The 24,116-nt window shown below is 39.0% G+C and overlaps 2 protein-coding genes across 2 annotated transcripts in view; one reads left to right on the top strand and one right to left on the bottom strand.

Moving 5' to 3' along the window:
* The window catches only part of myom2b (myomesin 2b), a 49,097-nt gene extending 35,952 nt beyond the window's left edge, over positions 1–13,145 (bottom strand). Inside the window, exons 1-5 of the mRNA XM_042504297.1 lie at positions 13,042–13,145; positions 10,012–10,115; positions 7,460–7,517; positions 7,099–7,253; positions 6,793–6,879 (exon numbers count right to left, since the gene is read on the bottom strand). Coding sequence (XP_042360231.1) covers positions 6,793–6,879; positions 7,099–7,253; positions 7,460–7,517; positions 10,012–10,094 — 383 coding nt within the window. The 5' untranslated portion in view covers positions 10,095–10,115; positions 13,042–13,145. The remainder of the gene's footprint in view (positions 1–6,792; positions 6,880–7,098; positions 7,254–7,459; positions 7,518–10,011; positions 10,116–13,041) is intronic.
* A 3,159-nt stretch (positions 13,146–16,304) lies between these two features.
* On the top strand, positions 16,305–23,985 carry rnaset2 (ribonuclease T2). Its single transcript, XM_042504520.1, has 10 exons — positions 16,305–16,443; positions 17,587–17,664; positions 17,830–17,884; positions 19,338–19,393; positions 20,022–20,079; positions 20,607–20,671; positions 21,702–21,815; positions 22,030–22,075; positions 22,214–22,288; positions 22,395–23,985. The coding sequence occupies exons 2-10, from the start codon at positions 17,594–17,596 to the stop codon at positions 22,596–22,598; spliced, it is 744 nt and encodes a 247-aa protein (XP_042360454.1). The 5' UTR covers positions 16,305–16,443; positions 17,587–17,593; the 3' UTR covers positions 22,599–23,985.
* The last annotated feature ends 131 nt before the right edge of the window (positions 23,986–24,116 follow it).

The following is a 24,116-nucleotide window of genomic DNA, read 5'->3' as shown; positions in this document are numbered from 1 at the left end:
AAAGAGCTTCACATGAGTGCAATTGTGAAAAAAGAAGATCATGAACAGTAAAAAGAAATGAACAATAAAACATAAAGCAACAACAGATCTTAAAAACACACACATCTACAAATACTAGACAGTACAGGGCAAGGCAAAGGGAAATACGTTGGTCCTTAGCTGCTTTTTAAAAGTGCCACAGACCAGTATCTGAGTTACCACTTCAACGGCATAATCAACATTTATTCTCAATTGAACGCAAAGAATAACCAGTAAGCCCTGGTAAGAAGACCTCATTGATACAAGGATATGCAGAAATGCCTGACCATGCTGGGTTCTTTGTGAAAACAAGAACTTTAAATGAATCTTGAATGCAAAGAAAGTACGATAATGATAGAGGATGGAGATTAAGAATGGATTCCACTAAATCATATGTACGAGTCAATGTTTCATACATTAGGTATCTACATGTGGTGGTAGCTGATGCGTGGATGCGGCCCTTTGTATTACTCTGTGCCCCCTCTCTAAATTTGGAGGATTTTAGGCATCTGGAAAACTCTTTGTGAGTTCTTGTTTTCCTTAGCAGCATTTCGTGTAGTTTGAGTCAAGGGGTCTATAATTGATCACTTGATCTGATCAGAGCTGATCAGATAAGAACGGTGTATGAGAGGACCAGCTGCTGCACAGGCAAGTGAAAGCAAATTTTTAGAACCAGCAAAATGAAAGGTTATGATTCACTTTCACTGTGCCTGGCATTTTGCAGCTCCTCTGTGCCCAGAGAGTGTGGTGCAATGAATAACCAAGAGGTATATATATTACAATAGTGCATCTAATGAGCAGTCCAGCTCTAAAAAACAGAAAATCAATATGTGGTGTCCCATGTTGATATTATGGTGGGCTGCCACATACAGATGACTGCGTGGGAAACCCTGTGAGATGTTGCCCCTTTTGTTCGCTCCAAAGACATATGGCCAGAGAAATTTTGACAATCTTAGCAAGCCCCAAGCAAACTGCAGAAGCTTCTGTTTTAGTACAATTATTTTTTGTGCTCAGATGGTGCCAACGCAGAGAACTGCATTTACAGGCTGAGATGCATGTGGGACAGATGTAGAGAGAAAGACTAAGAGGCACGAGAGGACTGCTGCAGGGATCAAAGCTTTACTGTCATTGCATGCCATGCATTCATGACCTGAACATCAACCTAAATGTCTGACTTCCATCTCTTGTTTCATTCTCTATTTTATTCTACAGTCCCCTCTTCTTTCTGTATGTCTCACTCTCCCTGATGCTCTTCTCACTAACTTTTCCATAACCTCTTATTAAACCAGTATTAGCTGATTTGGGAATTTCAACCCAGGCAGAATCCACAGGCCGATGTAGTGATAAGGAGATGACTCTGACATTACTGGAGGAAGTGTCTACTGCGAGTTACAGCAGGCAGCTGAGAGAGAGAGAGCAGCAAATGTATTCATATTTTTAATCATAATAGTATTCAGTAAATCCTTCAAATGCACAGAAATGTAACCAGCACTGTGAGTGAGTGGGGGTATGGGGTGGTTTGAGAGGGTTTACAGGAATGCCAAGGATTTCAGACTGAGAAGCTGGGAGATAGGGATTCTGCATTTTCTCTGTCTGTCATGAGCTAAGCTTAAAGTTATGACAAGCTGCTGGTAATTTGTAATTCAAAAGACATATATCCTCTGAGGCCTCCTAGCCTTTTTTTTCTTCCACTTAAAACACACAGCATTCGGTGTTAAGTGGTAAACTATAATATAGTCTTGTGAGCTCTAAATGATTTAGGAGGGAGTATTTTTCTTCAAGGAGTAATTGCTGTTGGCTGAACTGTGTGTAAGTATCAGACAGAAGGAACTAAAGGTGACTGGATCCAAGGAGAGAGTGATGACTGCAAGAATCCTGGAGGATCACGTAGCACTGAGGTCAGCATTCGGAACAGCTGAGCTTCCTAAGACTGGAGGCAGAGCAGTCAGTCAGCTGACTCTGACGTTATTACTCTAGTCTGAATTTGTATGGCAACCCTGATGGGACTGACAGGAAAGACATGCTGATCATTCAATACGTAGCGTTGGAATAGGTGCTAAGCCAGTCAGTGGCCCAAGTGGAATTACAAATCCAGTACATGGACAAGATTAATTATAGACAGCCCACTGAATTTTTCATTGTACACAGAAAGTTTCTGACAAAAATGAATTGTATCCTTAAAGACTAACAAACATATTGAATGAATTTTTAATGTATTAATCATTTGGCGAACTGTTCTTTTAAACGTTTAGACACCTGCATCATTTACATCAGCTTACTGTCTTTTTTAATTATCTTTTATTAGTGCATTGCTGCCTGAAAAGCTTCTGTATATGACATCCAGAACATTAATAAAGCTGCACACCACTATTTGCTATGTAAAGATGTTGTGGAGTAATGTCATCCTGAACACAGAATAACGCTACCCCCATAAGTGTGTTGTAATACAACCCTCTCCAAGAGTTGTTGTGGTAGCCAGGCCAGCAGCATGTGCATGTGAGTACCTGTGAGTGTATCCCACTGGCTAGCTAATCGCCGTCGCTTTGCACTGCACTCATACAGTAGCTACGTCTGATATCGTGATGGCGGCATTGCGGAAGCATAACCTTTAGTTTTCTTTCTATCAACTACATGAGATGTGTTTGTTGACAAATTAAACCTTCACTACACAATATGTGAGTAATAGCCTATAATCTAGCATTTAATATTAAAACTACACATCCGTTGTTTTTTTTAAATCATGATGTTTGTTTGAAAAACTAAGAGCCAATCACCATTTTGATTTCCCATCATGCACCCATGATCTCTGGGTCTTGCAGTCATTGAAGATCAACTGCGGCGCCTTGTTCTAAAAACTGAGGCTGCCTCAATCTTGTGAGGTTATCCTTGCCCACGTGCGCATGATGACCAAGCAAGTTGGGATCAAGTCGGAAATTAATATAACCGGCATGCACTGTGTGGTGATCACCGATGATCGATTCTGTGCAGAGCTGAACTGACTCAAACAAGCCTAATGTCAGGACTGTTACCATCCAAAGCCAGATTAGTCACCTCCATGTTGAGGACTGTGTGCAGACTGTCCTGCCAAACTTTAAATCATAGATATGCTCTTAATGTTGCATACAGCTCTTTCAATAGTGCATTGTACTGCCACAAAATGTAACTGCTCTCTGCAGTCAGCACAAATGCTGATTATGTTCCCTGTAAGCTCCTACATGCTATGTAGAAAACAAGGTGCAATGAGTTACTTCAGTGTTTTAGTAAGTACTTAAGTAAGTACAGCTTTATTTATATACAGTAGCACTTTTTAAAACATACAGTCACAAACCACTTCACAAAACACATATACACACACTTAAAAATATATCAGTGAATGGATGAGTTAATTGAGTTTCAGTGAATTACAATTTGGAACACAGAATAATGAGGGACAGACATGACCAAAACAAACAAAGAAAAATATCACACAAGGAGTTGCTATAGGAAGGCATGCCTATAAAGGTGAGTTTTTAGTAGACGTTTAAAGCAGTCCAAGGACTCTGCAAACCTAATGGAGTGGGTTATAGGTTATTCCAGAGGGTAGGGGCTAAAACAGCAAATGCACAATCACCTTTTGTTTTACAGTAGGAGCGGGGGACAGATAAGAGACAAAGATTTGCAGATCGTAGTGGTCAAGAGGTAGCATAAGGAACTAGAAGATCAGAAATGTAATTGGGGGCTAGGTTGTGCAGGGCTTTGAATGTTATCAACAGGATCTTGTAGTATAAGCCAGATTGAATTTTAAACAAAATTTGATGGCCCTCAACCAATACCATGAGTTGGTCTGCAACAATTTTTTCAAGGATTTTGGATAGCAATGGCAGTTTGGAGATTGGTCTATAATTTTCTATGTGGGCTGGGTTGAGAGAGGGTCTTTTGAAAAGTGGCTGAACACTGGTTGTTTTGAAATGATCAGCTACAGACCCAGATGTGAGAGACTGATTATTAATAGAAAGCAGGATGAGACCTAAAACAGGAAGGACAGATTTTAGAAATTTAGTGGGAACTTTATTGCAGGGACTGGAAGTGGGACGTATATGGGTTATAGTGTTAAAAAAAGTTTCTGTAGGGAGATAGGAGCAAACTCAGTCAGAAAGTAGGACTGTTTAATGGAGCGGCAGGTAAAACAGGCAGGTGAAAGTTGGACCTGAGACCATCAATCTTGCCAACAAAAAATGATGAGAATTTTTCACAGTCATCTGGTGAAGCATTTTAGTAGTGCTGAACAGGACCTAGGGTTCTGTTTATTACTGCTTATCAAGCCAGAAAAGTAAACCATTTGTGCATCTTTAATAGATTGGTTAAGTTGAAACAACAGATCCTTCATATGAATATGGTGGACTTCCAATTTAGATTTTATGTTCAACTTTTTGAAATTCTCTTCTTTGTTGTCTTATGTTGTCATTAATCCAAGGGGTTGTGTTGATAGATGGGACAGCCCTCGATGTGAAGGGGGCAGAAAGATCAAGGGCCAAAGTTCACAAATTATTAAGCCAATTGACATAATCATTAATATTAGTTAATGGAGGAGGTGCATTTGCCAAGCTAGAAAAGTAGCTGGAAAATACAGGTACAGACTGCTCATTGAAGATGCAAGAGTGGGTTACGCATTTCTGGGTTACAGTAGAATGCATTCCTCTGGTTTAAACAAAGTCTCAGTTAAGAGCAAACAGTCGAATTTTTGGAATGTAATTAGATCACTGAGAATGAAAGATTTGTTTGATTTGGATTGGAAATGCAACAGAGCAAAAACAGCTGGAGTAAGGAAGAACCAGAATTACTACAGTAGACTAATCAAGTTTTCTGCCCTAGCAGATGAAGACACGTTTTTGTTTGAGTGGTGAGAATTTAGTCTAGGTATAATTCTAACAGCAATATTGCATGAGCCCAGGGATGTACTATTTGTAGGACTAACAACAGAACCTCCCAGAGAAGGATGGAGGCCATCTGGTTTAAAGAGCTGTGGCCTGTTTATAACGGCAGCAAAATTGTCCACAAAAGGGATATCTCTGTTCCTGCAGTAACCCATCAACAAGATGTGTAGCTGGTGAAGACGAGAAAACTTTCCATCACCGAAACGGGGGGGCGGAAATAATTACCTGTTTTCCGGTGTCCAACAGAATGTCCACGAGGAACTCAAAATCCTTTTTCAGGATCTCTGACTGTTGTTTTAAGTCATTTATGATTACTTGGATAACAACTGTAGAGGCCGAGCTGTGGATCTGAGTAGGCTGCAGAGCAGAGGATGCGATGTCCTTACCGAGGCACCAGGATAGCAGAAAGTCCACCCACCACTTACCGCTACGTGTTGGACCATAGAGGTGCCAACAACAAGCACCAACGGTGGGGGCCGTGCCCGGGTGGCAGCTGGAGAGGTAGCCGGAGTGATGTGAGCCACGGTGAGGACAGAGGGCAGGCTGGCTCTGAGAGTGGTGGCCCCGGCATCCAGGGCCGGGGCCTAACAGCAGTAGCTGAGCCGGTACTGCACAGACCTCTTGCTAGTGGAGCTGGAAGACGGTCAGTGGCGGCAGAACAGTCCCGAAGGGCAGCGATCCGGCACTGGGAGCCGAGTCGACTGACAGCAGCTGTGGAGCCAGAAGATAGCAGCTTCAAGCCATGGTCCTTGGCAGCAGCAGAAGAGCCACCAACTGGCTTGGAGGCGGTGGCCCGGGCAGAATGTGGATGATCACCCGACTGCGGCTTCACAGGAAACCGCTCTCTATCCTCACTGTCCAATGCTTGAAATTTATTGCTCAGCTGGAGAACATCAGCTGAGCATGGAGCGTTTAGCACGACCCTTGCTACTTTTAACCAGGACCCACGGCTCCGAGTTGCAGGGAGTGGAGCAGGCTTGACATTTGGGTTTGGACCCAAGAATGGGCCACAAATCTTCACTCAAGGCCAGTACATCGGTTGACAGGATCGGCTCCCCTCCCATCAAGGCAGAACCAGACCAAGGAAGAGTGGCATCATTATTGGTGGCAGAGGCTGAGCATCTGTTGTCTCTGTTACCGAGACAAGAGGACCCAAAGGCCGAGAGATGTTTAGCTTGAGCCGTAGGGACAGTGGAAAACCCCAGGATTAGCTCATCCTTGTCTTTAAGGTCCCGCTTCAGCCGTCTGACGTCCTCTTGTAACTGTGAGTATGTAGCTGGCAATGTCCACACACAGCCATTGTGAAAAGGTTTGCTTTTTCAGACCCAATCTATAGCAGAGGCAGCTGGCTAGCCTAGCCACCAGGCTAAAAACAGATCAGGTTAAGCTCGTAGCAATGGAGGAAATCCAGGTGGAGGGGCTCTCAGGTCACTAAAAAGAGCGATCTGGCGATAGCAAACTATCAGCAGGAATTATTAAGTGTCTTGTCTTACCGACCAACAATCAAAAGCCCAAGGAGATTAAGAACGTCGTAATATTATGCTACCATTAAGTTGGGGGACATGGAAAAGTTATATTAAAAAGAAAAAAAAATAGAGGCTAAGAAATCCTAACATTTAATCCTTACTATGCATCAATCTTAATAAATGATACATCCCACAATTCACATAATGCAACTCGTTAGCATTTTTCTTCTACACCTCTATATCAGCAGTTTACAAAGCTCCCACCAGAGCACTAAATACGGACAGTTAGCGTTAAATTGGTGGAGTGCCCCTTTAGTATGAAAGCCTGCTTATGAAGTGGTCAGAACTCCACAGGAGACTTTTTTAAAAAATTGCGTTTTTTTGACATATTGTACCTTGGGATCTCCAGAGAATGCATTCCACCATTAGCTTTGACCAGGTACTGTCCAGAGGACATGGACAGGATCACATCATCTTTATACCTGAAATAGAGGAAGATTACAGCTCACAAGCATCAAGACATGTGGACCCATTATCAACATTTTCAGCAGAAACTATCTTAACATCAGTGCTAAGATCTATCATATTGCTATCAACTCTAAAAGAAGAAAGGGAAGAAAGATGATTGGCCATTCAAGGCTATTTTTCCAGTTTTTAAATCGGATAACTGGGTTAAAAACAAGCTTTTAGTTCTTACTCACCATTTTACAAAAGGCATAGGAAAGCCCTCAACAGTACAGAAGAGTTTGATTGGAGTGTTTTCAAACACGGTGTGAGATCTCAGTCTGACCAGGAACTTTGGTCCCCTGATCATGGGCTCCTCGTGCACGTATTTGTCCAACATCTTTGTCCTTACCTAGACAGGGAAACAAGAATACCAATAATAAGCAAATGAATAGCATACACCTCTTACTCACACATTCTCTACATTGTCGCATTATCCTATTACTTAACTAATACATAGTATAACAATAAACATTACTAAACCTCTCGCATAAACATTTTTAAAACAATGTGGTTCAGCTACTCTGGTCTGTCACCAGAAAGTTCATAGATTCTTACCATTTCCTGAACGTGAACCTTGGTTCTGTGCTCATACCTTTCCTCCTTCGCCTCAGAACTAAAGAACAAACAGTAAATCAGTTTTGCAAACAGATTCAGGAAACCAATGTTTTCCTTGCACATAGGCTGAGAACTGAATAAAGTCTAAAGAGATGTGGGATTTTGAACACGTACATACAACGATGTGACATTAGCCTCATGTAGGTGTTCATCTTGGCCGAAAAAACATTTACAGTAAGTGATTTCAAATCAAAATGTGTGTAAAAGGTGTATTGGGGATCACTGACTGTTCAGTTATTTAGAAGCCTACCAGCCCAAATAACAAGCCTCCAAAGTAGCTTTAGTGCTTTGTGTCAGTTTGTTTTGATATGTGCAATAGGCGGTGAGCAGTCTGTAGCCAGTGCTTGACAAGGCTTGTAATCTGATTCCACATTGTTTCTTGCCATTTTCATGACACCAAAACAATGAAACTACTCTCAAGTGCAGCAATTTAAATAAGCCAATAAAAAACCTTACTCATGACAATCAAAAATTCTATGAGCAAAGGGGAGGGGGCGTCATCTCGCAAGTTCAGCAGGCTAGCTGACATGTCTTTGCCAAACACTGAAGGCACTGAAATTTGAAATTATCATTTAAGTTGATCAGTACTGATCCACCAATCCAAAGAGATCAACTTGAGCAAAATGTCATTAAAAGAAGGCTCACACAGGTGACCTCAGAGGGCCTTGAGCACTAAAAAAAACTTTTTTTTAAATGGGTGCATAATTGGATTTCACTTTATTGTTCAACATCTGTGTACAAGACATAAAGTCTCAGTATCGAAAAGCCATTAGCTGTAAGTGGTTATTATTGTTTGCCTGCGCACCATTGGCCACAAAAATGTAATCAGGATTTCACAGTCTCCACAAATAAATATTTAACTTAAAAATTTACATATTGCCTTGATTTGTAAGCTGAACCTTGTGGACAACAACAACTGTTGTCCATTGGGATAGTTATTTTTGTCATAAACCATTATGGCTGACACAGTTTTAAAAAGAGGACAATTATTATTCAAAACATCCTCCCTGTTTTTTTGCTGCTATATGCAATCTCTTTGCATATAGCCAAATCCCATGTTCAGCAGACTATGCCATTATAGGTCCAACCCAACCCAAGGATCAGGCCTGTTGCCTGAGAGCAGAGATTGTCAGCAGGAGAGACACAGTCAGTAGTGGCAAGCTCTGAGTCTATGTCTTTCATCACTGTTGTCCATAAAGTCTTCAGGCCTTATGCCATTCCTCCACTGTCACAGCAAAATGGAGGGGAGTGCCCTGCAGTCCTGAAAGTCAGGGGGATCCTGAGAGCTGGCAGCAACAGACAAAGCAGATGGTGTGGGGAGCTCTGTGTTGAGACTGAGGCTGGAGAGACCATGTTGCATATTAACAGAGGAAGATGATTAAAAATAATGTCTTATGTGGTAAGTGGAGGCCAGGTTGGGGTATGACGACCATTTATGCAGCCTGTGGCAGCATGTGGGTTCATCCCAATTGGTGAAACAAGTAACATACACATTTCAATCTGCTGCTCTGTAGAGGAGAGTAGCATTAAAAAAAGAACCACATTTTGTCACCTTGCAAACTAGGAAAGATCATATTTGAAGCAGAAAAAAAAATATTCTATGTAGAGGTATGATCATTTTAAGCATAAAATAGCAAAATTATATTTGACAGCAAATCAGTCAATCAGTGTTCAGAGCACGTTACTCACACAAGCTTTATCATACTTACTTGAGTTTGAAATACAAGATAAAGAAATCAGTCAGGGAAATAAACTCTACTTTAACAAACAACCTGTATGCACATTAGCTGCTTATTAGGAAAAATAAAAAAGAAGCAAAAAGAAGTGAGCTGCAACAACAATAAGATTTTTAAAGTGGCAAGTATAGACATGAAACACAGCACACACAAACACACACTGTGACAGAAAATCTATTAGCAAAAGACTTTTTCACGGTGGTGTTGAGACTAGCTCAAACGGACATCAACCAATGTGTAAGAGTGAAAACTCTGGATGGGTTTTGATTGTTTTTACATGATTTTGATTCAGTCAAAACTTTATATTTCCCATGTTTTGAGATGACATAATTCCCAGAGCGTTCCACCTTAAATTTAGTAAAGCTGACTCAACTTCGGAAAATTATACTTGAAATCTAACAAGTCACTCTGCATTAAAACCTTCCTGAGGTGTTTTGCATTGTAGCTTTGGATTATGCACCAGTATCAAACTTTTGCTGCTTCAAAATCTGGAAAGCTTCTCTTAAGCATAAGAATACTAAATTTGAATTTATCTTATTATAGCCAATAACAATTAACAAAAAAATGCTTTAAAATAATGCTTTATTCAACCCACTGTGGTTAGCTTGGCCAGCTCAGGGTTAATGTGGTGTTGATGTTAGCTTAATGTTAACCAGGTCAGCCTCACTATTTTAACCTGGTAAAAGCGTACAACTGTTAATGTTGTAATGCTACTGTTAGTTTAATGTTTTAGTTGTAATTAGCATTAGAGAGTACCTGCTGTATTCTTTAACCACATATTTGCTCTGTTTGTGGTGATATTCATGGTCGTAAGTCCCACGTTTGATCCACGCTGACATGGTGACACTGTAGATACTGACCTATTGGACCATTAGCACACACACACACACACTGACATGGTAACAAAGTAGAGTACATCCTTACTTACAAGTCACACCAGCTACACGTTGGCACAAACAGACACAAACACAAGGGCAACCAACCCAAAGGACTGAAAAAGTGACTTCAGAAATAAGATGCTGTCATGAAAGTAAATGTGAGGAAGTACAGCTTGGAAATTAGGAAACAAAACCCCGTCTTTCCCTCTATTAATGACTTGGTGCTTTGCAACAATATATCGTAGGCCTTGTGGACATTATATTTGTGTTTACTGCTTTGGCCACGGCAAAAAGAAAAGCCCTCCTGGAATTTGGACACGCTGAGTTGGAAACAATGTCACACACAAACGCAGTGTGTGTGCAGTGTGTTTTACTGTCAGCCTCAGGAATGACAAGGTGACATATACTGATTTAAAGACACTAACACAGACACACATGTAAATATAAACAAAAGGCATGGGTATAAACTATTGTTGGACCAGTAATGTAACAGCAACTGACAGTGCAGCTGCACCGAAAACTATCCATCAAATCAACAACTCCAAAATCGGCATGGGCAGTTGATATTTATTACAGTTTTATATACAGTGGTGAATATAAAACTGAATACTGTTATTTTTCTCTAGCTTTTTGCCTAATCATCATAATGCAAATGCTCATGGCAAAATCTCATGACTACAGAATAATGTCGCCATGCTAGAGAGAGATTTTACAATTGTTGTGGGATTCCTCTGTATTTGGGTCTGTCATTCTTTTTTTGCTTTCTGTCAAAGCCTGTTGTAAACCTGTGTTTTTAAAGGTGCTATATAAATAAAGTTATTATTATCATTATTATTATTAAAATTAAGCCAATGCAAAGAAGAATAGCAGCCAAAAATGTCTGCAAATTGGGGAAACAACGAGGTCCGAGGGCCTCTTACCCTCCAAGCAGAGGGCGGGATGAGTAGCCATAAAACAGAAACAGTAAATGATTGTTATTAGCATTACATGTCATTGTTATTGTTTATAAAGAGCTGCCAATACGTATGTTTTATGTCCTACTAGAGGCAGGGGCTGTTGTGTTAAGTCACGCCCGGCATGCCTTTTTTGCTGCCGCAATGCCAGCATACCATCTAAAACCATACACTAGGGCAGCTTGATGCCATTGTTGTCTGTGCAAATGGAAAAGGCAGTTTAAAGAAGGGATTTTGTAGCGGCCCTAGAGTGTGGGCTCTGTGTAAAGTTACTGTAGAAAACAAATTGCAGTGTGTCCAATGTTGTTGGTAGTTGGTAGATACTGAGGAAAAAGGACAACAATCCCAATAATACCCCTATATACCCCCATAGTTATTTAGTGAAAGGTCTACAAAAAAACAATTATCATAATAACTTTTATTGCACTTGGTCATAAGGCTTGTTTGCTTTTGTCTGTTTTGTTTCGCTGTTTATTTTTAAATGTTCAAAATAAAGATTCGTTCATCATTCACATTCATATTATTCACATCACAAGAAAGAAAGGGAAACACTACCACACATGTATCACTGACAGTTAAGTTGCTGTGTGACTAACATAAACATCTTTTACAGTACACACTCCAAAGCAAGAGCATAACTTTGTCTTACATCATGCATTCAAGGGGGGCTGAGAACATAATTGCCTTACATCACCTGAGTCCTCAGAGACCGAAAATAAGGTCAGATGAAACGTGAAGCGGATCTCCCAAGCCAACCTCACCCTGAAAGCTACTCAGACATGCTCCGCTGGCAAAGACATTCCTGTTTCCACATCACTCAAACGCTCACCCCCAGGATGTTCAACTCACCTCTAATGTCCCAAAACTGTCAATCAAGCAGCAAGTCAATCACATAGATGACATCAAAATGCCCTAACCCGTGACCTCTAACCTCTGACTCGTAAAGTTAATAAAAACAGTTGGATTTGGTTGTGGTTGTGCAGTAGAAAAAAAACCCTATGTTGATTTGTCACAGAAAATGTTCTGAGGTTTCACACTCTTCACCCCACTCAAAGATCAGCCCGTAAAGTTTATTCATGTAGCATTCTCCAAAGCAGATGTCAAGTTAGAAATCACAAACTCACAAAATCAGAAATCAAAGCAACAGACTTTGGGAGACACTTTGCCTCAAAAGAAAATCAGCATTAGACTCAACTGCCCTCGGTCACTGCAGGCAGGTCATATTCTAGTCCCATTAGTCCTACACCCCAGGGGCTGTTCTCTGCCTGTCAGTACAGCCAATACTGTAGCAGCACCAATGCCTGCCAAATGACACCCGAGCCTCTCTGTCTGTAACAGTAAACCTCTAAAATTCATAACCATAAAACCTCTGAAATTCTGCAGCTTGCATAAACTGGTGCTATTTGTATAGAAACACATGCCGTGTGCTAACTAGTGGTGATACAAAACAAAATAATTAAGGACAATTTGTATTTGAAGTTCCTTAATTTAAAATGTATAGATCATATAAAAAATAACATAAGTCCTAGTACGCACCATCAACAGTTTGTCCAATGCAGCCACAGCCTCAAATGTCCCTACCAAAATTGACTGTCCAGTTGGAGTCCATTTTAACCAATTAACAGTCTATGATAACCACTTAGACATGCTGTCAATCTGTCCCAGCTCAAACAAGACAATAATGGCCATTATCCTCAAAACAGCGGTTAACTCATTTAGACAAACTGAATTTCACCACATCCTTCAAAGCTCATATATTATATCATTCATCACTTGAGGTAGGATCAGCTCTGGTCAGGGGCCATGCAACACCTCTTGGTCTTGCCCTAATCCGCTCTCTGTTCCTCTACCCCTCTGATCCCACCTGCTACACTTAAATTTGAAAAGTAAATTAAAAAGCTGAGGATACACTGGTGATAAAAAACAAAAAGAGAAGAAATTGTAGTTTTTCTTACCCCTTGAGATTTCCTTTGCAGCGACTTCGGTTGTCAGCCTGAATCCACAGGGAGTCAGCCTAAACCAAGTACCAGGCCAACAAAACCACCACCCGTCTCCAACGACCCCCACCTGCCGCTCCCTGAGGCCTTAAAAGGAGAGAGAGCTGCCTATATATAACCAGTATCCTTCAAGACTCAGGGCCACTAGAACCAGTCAACTATTTGATTAATAAAGTTTGCCTGTTACAGTTTTGCGTGGAAGAGAATGTTAGCCCAATTGTTGGTTTCTGGGATGTTAGCTCAAGAACTGATGCTAAATAAACGGTTATTCAAGTATATCAGTTGATGTAGACAATGCAGAGAAGCTGTTATGGAGGGGCTGGTGTTAAACATTTTCAAGCAGCATTTTAAGCTCTACAGAAGAGGCAGCATTATGGCAACAAGGGTGGTTGCTTTAATTCCTGCCATACCATAATGGCATCGTTTTTGAATGATAAAACATGCTTTAAACTGTGATCCAGAGCTTGTAGAAGATGTACCTTCAAATTCTTAAAGTCAATTTAAAATTCAATGTTGCAACATACAGTATATCTACAGTTTATGGCTGTTTCAGAAATATAATTGGCTAATTAAAGCTGTACTTTGAATAGTATTTCAGCCCCTCTCTAAGGTTTTTCTCCATCTGCACTCAAACGTCTTCAGACACTGTGTCGCAGGCTGAACTTTGGCCAGGGCCTATTTATAAAACTAGCTACAGTTACAGCTAGACTATTCCTGACACAGTGGAGGAGCTGTGAAACACATTTCACATCTGAGGCGAAATCATAAGGTGGGACAACATGGAGTTAGACCTGGGAAAAATTTGGAAAGAATGGGAGAACAGCAGGGTGGGGGCTTTTGGAAAAAGCAGGTGATTTGCGAGTGAGACAGAGAGAAGAGTGTGAATAAAAGACACAATAAGAGACACAAACCCGGACAGTCTAGGTTTTTGGACTTCTAAGCAGTGTTGTCAAAAATATCAATTTATCAATATAAAGAGTCTAAATAGTTGAAATTGTTTCAATATTAATTTTCATCAGTATTGATACACCTGTGCCAGCTGCACTTTTTTACTCTCTTATTGTTAATGTTTTCTACAGTCACTCTGCTGCTTGCTGCTGCAAACCAAGAAAGGCAAAGTTGCCATTGTCATGTTATAGTCTGTTAAATTGATGGTTTAATAAAAAAATCTATGTCATCAAAGAAAAACGTTGCCCATGGTATAAAAAATGGCGGTAAATAAATATTTTTTAAGGTAGAGTATCGACATTCCAGTATCATGACAACACTAAGTACAAGGTCCCACCCCCCTCACAATACCAACCCTCCCCCAAAAAAACCCCAAACTTTAACAATTTTTAAGAAAGAGATTAAATTCCAAATAATGTCAGATATGTAAAACACAGTATGATTTATCATAAAATTATAAACAGAAACTAAATTAAGAGCATTTTGTTGAGAGGTTAAACTCTGTGACAGGGCAACAGGACTCTGCATTGAAAACCATACAGACACATGAGACATATGACTTGTTCATTTATGATTTATTATGTCTTAATAAATCTTGAATGTCTTACACAGCCAAAATGTCCATAGACTTCAGTCCATGCAAGATGCACTGTACCTCTGTTCACAATAGTAATCTTTGTTTACTCATTTTGTCCTTGTGCTTGCTTTTGTGCGTGTGTGAGTGTGCACGCGTGCCTTCGTATGTCTGGTTAAAACTGGACTGACGTCTGTAGTCAAAAGGAGCCCTCTGTTGGTCATGTGGTAATACACTCTGTAACCAAAGCCCAGTGATAATTTTAAGATGTTATGTTGTCAGGTGACAGTGAGACACTGGTAAGCCAGGGCTCCAGGGTAATGAAAGGTGGTCAATTTTCAGCAAGTTGAACAATAAAGAAAAAGCCTTGAAAAAATGAAAAAAGTAAGTTTTCTTGTATGATGAATCTCTGCTTCTTCCAAAAAGGATATTAAGAAATTCAGATTTTTCCAGGCAACACCATTTAACACTGCAATCCCTGGAGACATGGCAAGATTAATTATTCTCTCATTTCAGTCTCCTGACAGGCTTAATTTTAAACATTGGATTATAATGAGTCATTATTTAAAATAACCCCTGGGCACTTCATACATTTAATAAGTCAGGCCTGTCCGATTAACTTTAAATAATGAATCGTTAGTGCAGAGCACTTTACAAAGGAAAATGTTTGCCTCCAATTGAAGGCGCATAACTTGGGCATGCAATACACTTCATTGACTGTTTCTCTATTTAGAACACACCTATTCCTGGGGGGAAAAAATAAATAGTATTATTATTATATATTTCGATCTAAGATTTGCACTGAGCCGTATGTGAGGCATTCCCTTCCCATTAACTGCAGAGTGGTATCCTCTGTTTCGGTCACATGATTTGTGTTGAGCTTAGGGGCACAGAGGATGCAGCTTGCCAAAAACTGCAGCAGCTGTAAGGACAATAATGCAGAGAAAGATTAGAGATGTGCAGTAAATCCCCCAGTATGTTGTGCACATACTCCAACTGTTCATGTCCCCTCTCATCACGACTCAATGTAAAAAATATATTTTAAATAATTTAAAAGATACAATTTAAGTCAAAACAATGAATAATTTATTTTGTGTTGTTTGGTTGTTGATCACCCTGTTAATATATAATCAGATATAAGACAAAAGATTAATTAAATCATTTGTGGTGGATGCACTGTTAAACTGCCACTCTCTGTTGACACACTTCCAAATTTCACACATGCCTATGCCTAGGCACGAAAGCTGTTCACATATTGTTCATCTAATACATATTCTCTGTAAAATCATTAAAATTGTGTTTATCTGTCAACTTTGGGTTAGATGCAAAGAAACATGAATGCCTATGAATTTCTGTGTGGTGTTTAATAATTAGTCTTCAACATAGCTCAATAAACGTTACAATAATAATACTAATAATAATAATATGAATAATATAAACAAAATGTGACAAAAACTGTCCTAAAAGAAAAAACAAAATTGTTTGTTTTTTGTAAACTGTAGTGCAAGCTGTTTTTAAAGGGACGATTGTACAGTGTAACATCCGCAAATCTAGTTTCACAACATCATCACAAGTCTATGAGACACGGAGCTGCCGGTGCGCTCCGGAAAATAAATCAAGCCACCCATCCGACCACGTGATGACGCATGACGTCTACGGCGCTGCTGATTGGCTGAGCAGACAGACAGGTAGTGCAGTGGCTGCAGAGCATAAACAACAGACTGTTCTGTTGTACATGTCCTGTTTAATGCACCAACATAGTGAGGATTTCTAAATGATAAGCTGCACCGTGTACGAGTAACCACCACAGATCTTTGTTGCAACATATCCGGCACAAGGTGAGGCTGATTTAAACACGATATCTGTTTAAACAACCGGTGTTACTCACCGCTGTTCGCTTTGATCTGACTGAAGAGTCGGTAATTTAGCAGGCTAAAGTTTATTTTTAACATCCAGCTGCCGATATAGTTTTTAGCTGACGTTTCACAAATGCAGGCGCGAAGCATATCTTTAGATTAACGTGACGTTAGATTATGTTAACCACGAAAAAGTTATGATTTCTTGTTTTTGATCACTGACGTCAAAGGTGGTCGTTATCTCTACAACAACTCTCTCTACAACTAAAGTTGTGTCGTTACGAGTGTGTTAACATGTTATTGCTGGACACTTTTTTTTCTCGCGGATGCGGCACTGAGACTGCTGTTTTGGCAATTTTGCACACTTTGTGTGCATGGCACGCTTCTTAGAGCTCGTGTAGTGTTTTATGACCACAGACGAGACAATTTCACCATCAGAGTGGGGACTTAAGCACATTTTGGCACAATTTCAGAGATATCTATCCTGTGATAATTCAACCAACGGTCGCCTCCATATTTGATGTATTACTGCACACTGTTTGCTAATCTGGCCCAGGCGAATTTTGTGTCATTTTTTTGTATTTGAGGGAGAGGTTGCTGGGTTAAAGGTTTTTTTGTCGATTGCCTAATTATATTGTCACGCGAGGTTTAAGGTTTAAGTACCACTCACTTCCCGAGTTGAAGCCACAACCAGTTTTTCTTGTCAGTCACTGTGCACAGGAGCCTATTCTTATTGCTGAGTTAACCAGTCCAACATCTACAGTTTGTGTAACACGAGTTTGCTTTTTAAATGTATCACAATGTATTATAAAGCTGCACTTTGATGATAATGTTTGAATTCTCCACCATTACAAATATTTTTTTTTGTTTGTTTGTTTTTGCTTGTTTGAGTTTTATCAACAGTGTGGCCTATACCTGCCCTTCTATGAAAAGAGTCCTGAGCTAGCTTTTGTTAAGATTTAATGCGATACAAATAACAATTATTTTAACCAATTCCACACTTTGGATGTTGTATTAATATTGTTGTGATGTGGGTTTTGCAGGAACCTGAGGTTGATCTGATGTTCAGTACTGAGTTCTGCATAAAAGCAGCTGTTAACTGAAAAATCTATTATGTTGTTTCAGATCAAACATGAGACTCTGCTCCCCTCTTCTGCTCTGCCTGGCAGCAGCCCTGTCATCTGCCTTAGTGATTTCACCTCCGTAAGTGCAGCAACATAATACAAAGTACTGTACATATCAATGAATATGATGAACCCCGGTTTTTTCTGCCTCTCCATTTGTATGTCTATTGAATTTACAGTACATGTCACTCTCAGTACATAACGTTGTGTTCTTTCATTTATCAATAATGAACGTGAATTTCAGACACATGTGGACCAAACTGATCCTGACCCACCACTGGCCAAGCACCTTCTGTAGTGTGAGTTTCTTCCTGCCTTTATTTAATTATGTTTATTTGGACTTTTATTTAAAGATGCAATAGGGCTGATTCACAAAGCCACCAGCATAATTAATAATATTGATGATAGCCATTTAGTCGCTGGAGAAGCACAGAGTCAGCCCTAATGTTATTAGTACCAACTGCACTTTTCCTACTAAGAAAGGTAAAAATATCTCTTGTGAAAAAGACTGATTTATTGGACCAGATCCAGATTTACACATTCTTCTGTTATTTGTTCATTTGTAGAATGTAAAGAGGCTGTTACTCAATTAAGTCCCTGAATCAACAGTTAATTGTTCAACTGAATCAATATTAGATGTCAAGTTGTCTGCGAGAGACAAGGTTTTCTGTTTATCATGATAAGCATCTACACTATCAGCAGCCTGTGATTGATGAGTCTGTTTTCAGCTGTAAGTCCTCTCAAGAGCCTCACTGTTTACAAACTTTAGTGTGTCTTCATATGCCATATTCTTAATCCAGCAATAAATTTATCTGTTGGCCCAGCCAAACTATTACGTCTGTGTCTGGATAGGTTAACTTCGGCACCAGCAAAGATGAATATAACGTTTTAACAAATTGAGTTAGTATTAATGGATAATACTTATTTAACAATGATAAAGTGATTAATAATTTCCCCACTTATTTATATAGACCCAGGTTGTTTCCTGTATACTGTATTACTGAGTCAACGTTTAATCCTTAAAAGTCATGTGATGTCAATGTCTGAGTCATGAGACCGGCTGTGTGTCAACACTCTGGTTTGATTAGGCAAGACCCCTTTAAGATACAAGACACACATCCCTTATTTTGTGTTTTTGACCAAACATTTCTTGCTTTTTATGCTTTTGTTGCTTCAGAATTGCTCAGATGGTTTAAACCTTTGGTTGACATGTGGTTTTGTGTCATATGACTGGCCTGGTTGCAGAAGGGATACACTGGAGAAATTTGAGAGATACTTGAGAGAGCCTTGACAGCAAACTCACAGAGTTGGTGCAGTTCCCCTTTCCATTCAACAGTGTGACATTCTCCAGTAGGAAAAGGAGGATCTTTTTGTTTAATTTTAGGTGGTTAGTAATATAAAAACTACATACAAGATGTATTATATTTCTCAAATGACTGTTCAATTCATTAATCACTTGGGTATTTTATCCATTACAAAAAAAGTTAAAAGTAAACCTGTGCTAGTGGTGCTGACAAGAAAACGAAATAATCATTAGTTGTTGTGCTAGTAGCGACATTTCAAAATTAGCTTTGTGCTCATTTCAGCCTTTTTAATATATGCACCGTCATAGAGACTGTAACAGATTTTTGTAATTCAGTTTCATGAGAAATCATTAGCTGAGTATTAATGAGCATTCATACTAAAAACAGAATTCAGTGTAAGGTTCATGTGTCCAAAAGGAGTAATAATACTTATTTGTATACATTTCAGATGGAACACCCAGCATGTCATCCCAACATCAGCTACTGGACACTACATGGACTCTGGTACGTGTGTGTCTTTCTTTTTGTCAGATAACAATGTCATCTTCTATTGTGGCAGATATTACTTCACAACTACTTGTATCACCATTTTGAAAAAAATATCAAAAGTAAATGTACTCCCTGAAAATATTTGCTATTATATACAGTAACCTTGGGCAGAAGCTATTTTTTCATGTCATTTTGTCTGTTTTGAGATATCTGGTGGTATCTTCCTTAAAAATAAATCAATAAATAACAACCAGCTTCAGGGCTGTGTGCTGTACTCTGCATCATCTCAATCCAGCATCTCTCTAACAGCTTAATTAAAAGAAGAGTGTATTATTGATGGTATTGAAAATCATAGGAAAATCATTTCTAAATACCCTGATATACCGTAGTACTGTGATACTGCCAAAACCTGTAATACAATTTCATAATAAAATCCAGCTCAGAACTAGTTGCGCAATACTTGGGGAAGGAAATGCTAAACATGGCAAATCAGTTCTTTGAAACATTTATTGTTGCTTTGCTGTAATAACTGTTTTTACTACCTCTTTTTGTGCTCTCTCTGTCTGTGTCTCTCTCTCTCTGAGAGAGTGAGCAACACAAGGCACATGAGATACCTAATGTTGTGAATGTTTCTATTGTCCAGGCCAGATAAAGGGATTGACTGTAATTCATCGTGGCATTTCAACTCTTCTCAAATAGAGGTACAACACTGTTCAGGATGAGTTTGTTTAAAACTAATTTATTTTCTTTCTTTAGATCTGTAGTCATTTTAAATTATCGAGGAGGAACATAAACAGGCAATGGTTTAAACCAACGACAATTGGCAGGACAAAGAAGAAACAACAGAATACTTTTCACTGTAGCCAGATGAAATACTCCTCTTATCTTAAGCACACAACAACTAGTCTCAACTTAACTCAACTAGCAATGGGTTTGACAGATATTTGGGATTGCAGTATTAGTTGCTATTTTAGTGGGAATGGTCATTTTTGAATCTGGTCTTCTCTAAAAAAAAACAAAAAAAAATGCAGCTCCTGCAATTTGGGTATTGTACTTGGCTATATTGCATTTTTTTTTTATCATATTTTCAAATAACTGCGCCCACATAAAACCAAAAGAGACTGAAAGAATTGACATTACTTAATTTGACAAATGATTTTCCCTTGTTTTTCTCTAAGTGGCATGCGGATAAATAAAGCAAATTTGTTTTGGGGGTGTGTGATTTCAGGACCTGCTTCCAGACATGAAGAGGAGTTGGCCTGACTTGCTTAACCCCTCATCTCTTGGATTCTGGTATTCAATCAGTCAATTCTTTCTGCTTTTTCCCTGCCTGTAAATCTATGTGAAACTTTGTTAATTGGGCATGTTCTAGTTTTAAGTACTGTAGTAATACACTATACAACATCAGTATTATCTTTATCTTAAATGTATCTCCCAACCGCTGCTGCATTGGTCACTTGTTTTTCAATGCATCTTCAAGTGGATTTGGATATGCATGACAATGATAGTAACTATTGTATCACAGTATAATATGCTGATTGAAATAGTGGGTTTTTCTCCACTATACCATGCCTTTTACACTTACAATTTGTATGACGCAGTGTGATCGTATTACCTTACTTTCAGACCAACGAAATTTATTACAAAAAAAAAAAAGTGAGCCGGCTGATCTGAATGGATTTTATGTACTTCACATTGCCTCTGAATGGCAACAAACATTTACTTCTAGGTTTTTCTGAAACCAAAATACAGCCGTTTTTTGTCTTCTTGACACAATGCTGCACAGTATTTCATAGCGTATTCCAAGTTTTATTGTAAAGAGATTATTCCAAGTTGTAGTGTAATGACTTTATCAATATACTTTAGGGTTACAAATCAGGGTTGTATCGGAGTAAAAGATTATGTATGTTGAAACAGATTGGGCTGCTTAATACAAATACTCGCCTAGTCATTCCGTTTTTTAGGATAAGAGTTTGAGCGGGGTTCAACAAGACATTAAGGGTGACAGTGACGTTTACCTTATACAATAAACAGGCCCAGTTAGCCCTCTAAACTGATGCATGCTAACTAAAGCTGAAAAGATTAATTGATTAGTGGCCTACTCATGAATAATAGCCAACTTTTTTGATAACAAAGTAAACGGTTTGAGTAGGTTTATTGGGAGAAAAAAGTTCTAAATTATTTCCTGGTTTATTTACTTCTATCACAGCAAACCAAATATCTGTGGGTTGTGGATAAAACAAAAGACATTTGAGATTTGAGGATGTCATCTTGAGTAAATTTGCACATTATAGTAACAAAAGTTACATATTTGTTTCAACAGGAAGTATGAGTGGCACAAACATGGTACGTGTGCAGCCAAAGCAGCTTCTCTGAACAGTCTACATAAATACTTCAGCAAGGCACTGGACCTATACCATAAAGTAGATTTGGACAGGTACAGCGTGCACACACACACACACAAACCTCTTTCCTCATGAACACTATGATTTTCTACTTCTTAGAAATGTCTTACTGTTCACTGTGCATGTTTGCTTTCCTCAGTGTGCTTCACAGAAATGGACTACTGTTGTGTACTTATTTTAGGTCACTCTAAATGAAAGCACTAACACCTCAAAGCCTCAAACAGAAATCTGTTTCTCTTCTTGTAGCATCCTGAAGAAATTTGACATCATCCCGTCAGAAAAATACTACACAGTAGGTCTATCTATATTTTAAAATCAAATCTAAAATATCAGCATTATGTTGGGCGTGACAGTGCCACATAGTATAAAAACAACAACTTTTGCATCTCACTTTTGCTCTCCTCTCTGCCCCTAATGTGTCTTTGTGCAGCTTTCAGAAATTGAAAGTGTCATAGAGAACTTCTACGGCATCACACCTAAGATCCAATGTGTCCATCCGTCAAAGGTATGAGCACCGAATAACATTCAGAAAATTAAATCATAATATGTATGTTTCTACTGCAGTTGACAGTCTTTTGGATAGTCAAATTGTGTATTTTTGTGTTTGACAGAATGACGATTTCCAGACTTTGGGGCAGATTGAGATCTGTTTCAACCCTGACTTCACCCTCCTGGACTGTGAGAAACATTTTATCAAGGAGGCAATATCTAGAGACTGGGACAATCGAACTGCTGTTGACAAGGCATCTGGGTTCAGTGTGTGTGACCATGACATGCCAGTTTACTACCCACCTCTTCAACAAAACCGACACTAAAATACACATGAACTGAAATGCAACAGCACACTACAGCCCTACTCATAAACACACAAATGCACACAAGCACACATATTCTTTAGTTACCAATAATCAACTGTATTTTAATTGAGGACACACACACACACACACACACACACACACACACACTATTTTTCTCAGGCTTCACAATGAACATCATACTTTTGATGATAATGTATGTGAAAAATAGCCTCATACTCAAACCTGAAAAAAAGAAAACAAATTTAAGTGCATTGTTACTTTTTTCCCCCCCTTTTTTCTAATATCCTCCAAAAACCAGGACACGCACTCGACTACTACGCAGTGCTTTAATGGAATTATGTCCCTTCCTGAACCCTACTAGCAGATGAATCCTATGTAGTGCACAGCATGTTGTTTTCCAGGGATCAACAGGAAGCATCATGGTGAGTTCAGGTCAGGCGGGCAGACGAGTAGTTAATGTGCTGTCTCTTTTTTCCAAATGAGTGGAGCCTTGTGTCAGATTTGCTTATTATTACACAAGTGTATGTAGATGTCAAATCCAAGTGCATATCTTGTAACTGCTGGACATATGTTATACCTCACGCGTTCTTATTTTTGTCTTCTAGTTAATGTAACTGCATTTTTTCCAGGGGTAACTGGATTTTCAGGTTTTAAATACATGCTTTTCACACATAATTACAATTAAATTCATCTAGTACATCAAATAGTAAATCTTTATTGTTAAATCACTATGTAAATAATATTAGGTAATATGCGTATGTTTAAGGGCTCTTGGGGGCAAGGGCCATTATTTCTAAAGGAATACTGCTGTTTACAACTACATCAACATCTTTCAGGCTTTTTAAACTAGCAGTAGCTATCATTAGCTTCAGTATGATGTTTGCCAAGTACATAAGCCATTACCTAATGTTGCACTGTCTGCCTGGTTCAGCCTTTTTCTATGCTGCTGAAAGAGGACTGCTAGTCACATTTGTGAGCATAGAAAGTAAATGTAGTACATAGTGTATAAAAAAAATGCTTCGGTGTTGTTCACTTTTGGTAGATACAAGTCCAAAAACCTAAGTACTTTGCAATGGAAACCTCACACCCTACACTTAACACAATGCATGACAAGATGTCCCATTCGTGCACATTGCACCATTTTTTTACATACATGCTCTAGGCCTGTAGAGATCAAATATTTGTTTCTCAAGGATGTAGCGGATGTTTTGATAAACACTATTTAATCGCCAACTGATCTGTACAATGACCTGTTTATATTGGTGCTGTGTGGCTGTAGCTGTTTTGGTACGTAGATCTATAAATTCAGGTAGGAAATTACAGAAATTAACATTTGTACTGTCAATTATTTTTTATGTTAATAAAACATCACATGAAAAGTCAATCTGCCTTCTGGTCATCACTGAGTTATGTAACATTCAATATTGATTAGATTAAGTGCATCTATTTGCATTCTTAATTTACGTAATTGGAAGTGAATTTAACCTTTAATTAGAGCCAGGTGAATAAATACAG

The sequence above is a fragment of the Plectropomus leopardus genome, chromosome 1 (assembly GCF_008729295.1).
Source record: "Plectropomus leopardus isolate mb chromosome 1, YSFRI_Pleo_2.0, whole genome shotgun sequence".
Taxonomy (NCBI): Eukaryota; Metazoa; Chordata; class Actinopteri; order Perciformes; family Serranidae; genus Plectropomus; species Plectropomus leopardus.
This window is presented reverse-complemented; position numbering and strand designations above follow the sequence as displayed.